The sequence below is a fragment of the Hylaeus anthracinus genome, unplaced genomic scaffold, assembly GCF_026225885.1.
Source record: "Hylaeus anthracinus isolate JK02 unplaced genomic scaffold, UHH_iyHylAnth1.0_haploid 11981, whole genome shotgun sequence".
Lineage (NCBI taxonomy): Eukaryota > Metazoa > Arthropoda > Insecta > Hymenoptera > Colletidae > Hylaeus > Hylaeus anthracinus.
In genome coordinates this window covers 950,206-953,907 of record NW_026534329.1, presented here as the reverse complement: position 1 = coordinate 953,907, position 3,702 = coordinate 950,206, and the positions used below count along the sequence as shown (strand labels likewise).

At 42.0% G+C, this 3,702-nt stretch overlaps 1 protein-coding gene across 1 annotated transcript; it reads right to left on the bottom strand.

Moving 5' to 3' along the window:
- Positions 1 to 259: 259 nt before the first annotated feature.
- LOC128885315 (trypsin-7-like) lies at positions 260 to 3,412 on the bottom strand. The gene is made up of 7 exons (XM_054139303.1): positions 3,090 to 3,412; positions 2,692 to 2,798; positions 2,514 to 2,623; positions 2,256 to 2,394; positions 1,980 to 2,093; positions 1,727 to 1,910; positions 260 to 1,329 (listed from the first exon to the last, which is right to left on the bottom strand). Exons 1-7 carry the CDS (start codon positions 3,220 to 3,222, stop codon positions 1,226 to 1,228), a joined length of 891 nt encoding a protein of 296 aa, XP_053995278.1. The 5' UTR covers positions 3,223 to 3,412; the 3' UTR covers positions 260 to 1,225.
- Positions 3,413 to 3,702: the final 290 nt, after the last annotated feature.

Here is a 3,702-nt window from a genome sequence, read left to right as displayed (position 1 = left end):
CTGCGCGTTAACGGCTGCGTAATACACGTTACGACATTAGGACGTAATAACTTTGTCGCAGTAGTCGGAACGACATTACCGGTGCATTAAGGTTAACTCAATATCGAGAGTTTCTCATCTTTGACATCTTTGCGCATCCGCGCCTCGACGCGATATTCGACCGTCTCTTTTGTTCTATTCCAATGGTTGGTTGGGAACACGATTAGAATCGGACTATTAAATGAAACGATTCGACTCGCAACTGGTTGATATAAACGTATACAGTTCCTTCGAATCCCCTCCATTCGAAGACTTAATTCGAAATATGAAAACAGTTTCTATGTCAAATAATAGACTTTGATTTCTTTTTTCTGACTATAGCGACCAACTCACACCATGCTTAATTGTGCTACGTGTTCGTCGCTCCTTCAACGAGTCCGTTAATTGAACTGTCGCTTGAGTTGTACCGAAAAAGAAGCAACACGGCGATCGCGCGTTAATTCATTTCTGCTACACGCGTGTGTCTGTATCGCGTGTGAGCGAGTATAGACCGCAACGCAACGAAATAAAAATAACAGTCGAATGGAGGACGCGAGGAGCCAGTGACAGAAAAGTTATTGGATCGCGTCTGCGGTTTAATAGGATTATTGCAATGGCCAGTCGAAAGCTATCAGCTCACGGAGCGACGTCTCGAGGAGCCTCGAAATTAAACATTTTCTCTCAACGCGTTTCCAACGTCGCTCGTCGAAGCACTTCCTCCCTCCCTGGCTTATACGGATTTCTATCAGTTTCCCTCGTCGAAAAGGTATCATCGGGCCATCGACATTTTCGTTGTGTACATTTTGCAGCACACCACGACCAGCTCCTCATGTTACGGAAAGTCGGGAAGTCCTATCTTTTGCGTCGTTCCCTTTTGTAAATATAACTCTACCATTCAATGTTGTAATATTTACAAATTTAATTAGCTTCGTTAAATGTTCCGATTACACGTTTGGGTAGTCTCTGGTACATATTTTTATAGTTAAAGAAGAAAAAAAACTCACAATTTAATTGTATCGCTAATAATTTCTACGTTCCTAGTTTTATTTTATTTTATACAATAAGTTAGGAACCATACAATAAGGAAAAGAATTGTGTTACTCCTATGGTGTTATTTCGACGTTGAAAACGATATGAAAAAAGCGCTAAATAATTTGTAAACTATCCCACTTGTTCTGGAACGCTTTGTATCGCGGTGTTCAGGGGATCAAGCTACGCCAGTAACTTTGGTGATCCAGTCGCTGACTTCGGATATAGCTGTATAAGCGGTCGGGTACTCCAACATGCAGGATCGGCTCCACGATGTTACGCCTATGGAGTTATACGAATCGTAGATTAACCACTAACGATCATAGCAATAAGGAATGGTATGTAATTTGTGCTATTAAAATTAGGAATTTGACATAATAACTGCACGTTGCAGTAATTTGCTAATCCTTTCTATTTTCTGGGTTGTTATCGAACATGCAGAGGGCAAGTATTGCTCCCAATTGGAATTTAACTTAATCGAGGATGAAATGTTGTTTCTAAAGAAATTTTAAAAACCAGCGATAAAATTCTCAAAGCTTTTTCTTCGTCTCGGCCGACGAGGGCGGAGTTAATCAGTTTGCAAGAATTCCTCGTACATAATTAATCGACCGACGGGTTTACCTTTAACAGTGTCACCGAATTATTAATGAAAGCCTCGATTAGGATATTAAAAACTTACCGAACAACGTGCCGTTATAAATGAGAGGCGAGCCTGAATCTCCGACGCAGGCGCTAGCGGTGTTTGATAAGGCGCAAAACATTCTGTGCGTTAATAAGTCACCCCCGCTGGCTTCCTGGCAGTCATGGTTATTAATTTTCTGCATCGTGCTGCATAAAAGTTCCTCCGACACGGGACCTAATAACTAAACAGCTCGGTTACAATATTACGCCTGGAGACGTAACGTTCTCGGACGTTTCGACATCGTTCTTACCACGGATGCACCCCAACCGAGCACTTGAACCTGGGCGCCGTCCTCGAGCGCCGAATGGAACTTTGGCAGTTTAATCGGTTGCTTGGTATTGTCGAATTTAATGTTCTCGGAAAGCTAGGCAAATCCAATTATTATTAATTAAATTATTAATTCAAGTCCTTTGTTAACATTTATTTTCAAACACATTTATAAATATTCATTTATAAATATTTTATTCGTTCATCGACAAACACCACTGTACACTTTATCTTCTAGAGACAACGAATGTAGCGTTACCTCGACGAGACCAACGTCGTAGTCATAATTAATGGCGTTATAAGCGGGATGGATCTCGGTATTTTTAACAGCGTAGATAGCACCGTGCTCGTAATAACTGTTAGAGCCAGCTCTCACGTGAAACTTCCTCACTTGTATCCTGTGAAAAAAAAAAAATTAAAAAAAAAAACGTGGAACAGCGTAAAAAACGTATCGAACCCCGCAGAATCGGTACGCAGAAACTGGTGTCCAGTCGACAATGCGATATATTAATCTTGCCTGAGAGCGCACTGCGCTGACGTTATTATCCACTTTTCCCCGACGATACTGCCGCCACAGAAATGCTCGACTTGGTGGCCGAAAAACGTACCATTGTTCTGCAACGAGACCTGCGGGAGAGGCAACGATTTTCTGAATGCCAAATCGACTGTGAAGATCGATCGCGCGTTGTACTAACCGCAAATGGATATTTCTCTATGGTGGCTTTCTCTCCTCCTATAATCCTGGATTGTGCCGTGCCCGGGGATCGTGCTGACTCCGAAACGATTCTTTCCCGATAATCGCCTGTGCAACATTCAAATCAGACGGAATGTTTAATGCTTTTCGCTCTCCGCGGGCCCATCGACGCGTGTGATTGTCGCGTTTCTTTCTCGTTCGTTAATAACCCCCCGTTTGCCTCACTCTTTACACTAGGGAAACGACAAGTTAGCCAAGTTAAGTATTCCAAATTTTTGACAACCTCTGATCCCTTTATTGTAACGTTCATTTCGTTTTCGAAAGTGTTGAGTATTACTACGAATGTCTCGTGTAATATTAATTTGCTCTTTCAGTGTCTTAATCAGAAGTATAATTTACCTGGGCTCCGGATGGAACCAGCGTAGACCGCCGTGCAACCGAGTACTACCACCAACAGCAATGAGACGTGCATTTTCAACTTATCGAGGTCACCAAGCGACGTGGACGCTTTATATATTATAAAATCGCGCATACGTAATTTATGCGTAAACAACACGAACCCGCGATTACTGTCTCTTTCATCCGTTTATCTGGCAACTGCTAATGCCGTTAATGCGGCGACATTAAGGGCTGAATCGTCGCTGTGTTACGGTCGGAAAATGACTTAGGTTGTTGTTAAGATAACGCCGAAAAACAGTAGCTCGTCCGTTTCGCAACTGATGATAAACTATAGGATCAGTTGACATTGAATTTGTAGAATTTTCGATCTCACGTGGTCTTACCGGTACGATGTTGACATAGCTTGATTCTCTGTTTCCAGAAGTCGAAACGTTTCGACGATAATACAGACTTACTCTGTTATAGCAAACAGAGATAGTGAGATTACAGTTGTAACGACTAAAAACAAGTTCAGCGAAATCATCAGGTCGAATTTGCAAACAAATATTTCTCCGTATACTCACTGCCATATTTAACTCATCACTGATACAGCGAGATATATCTATAACGAGGA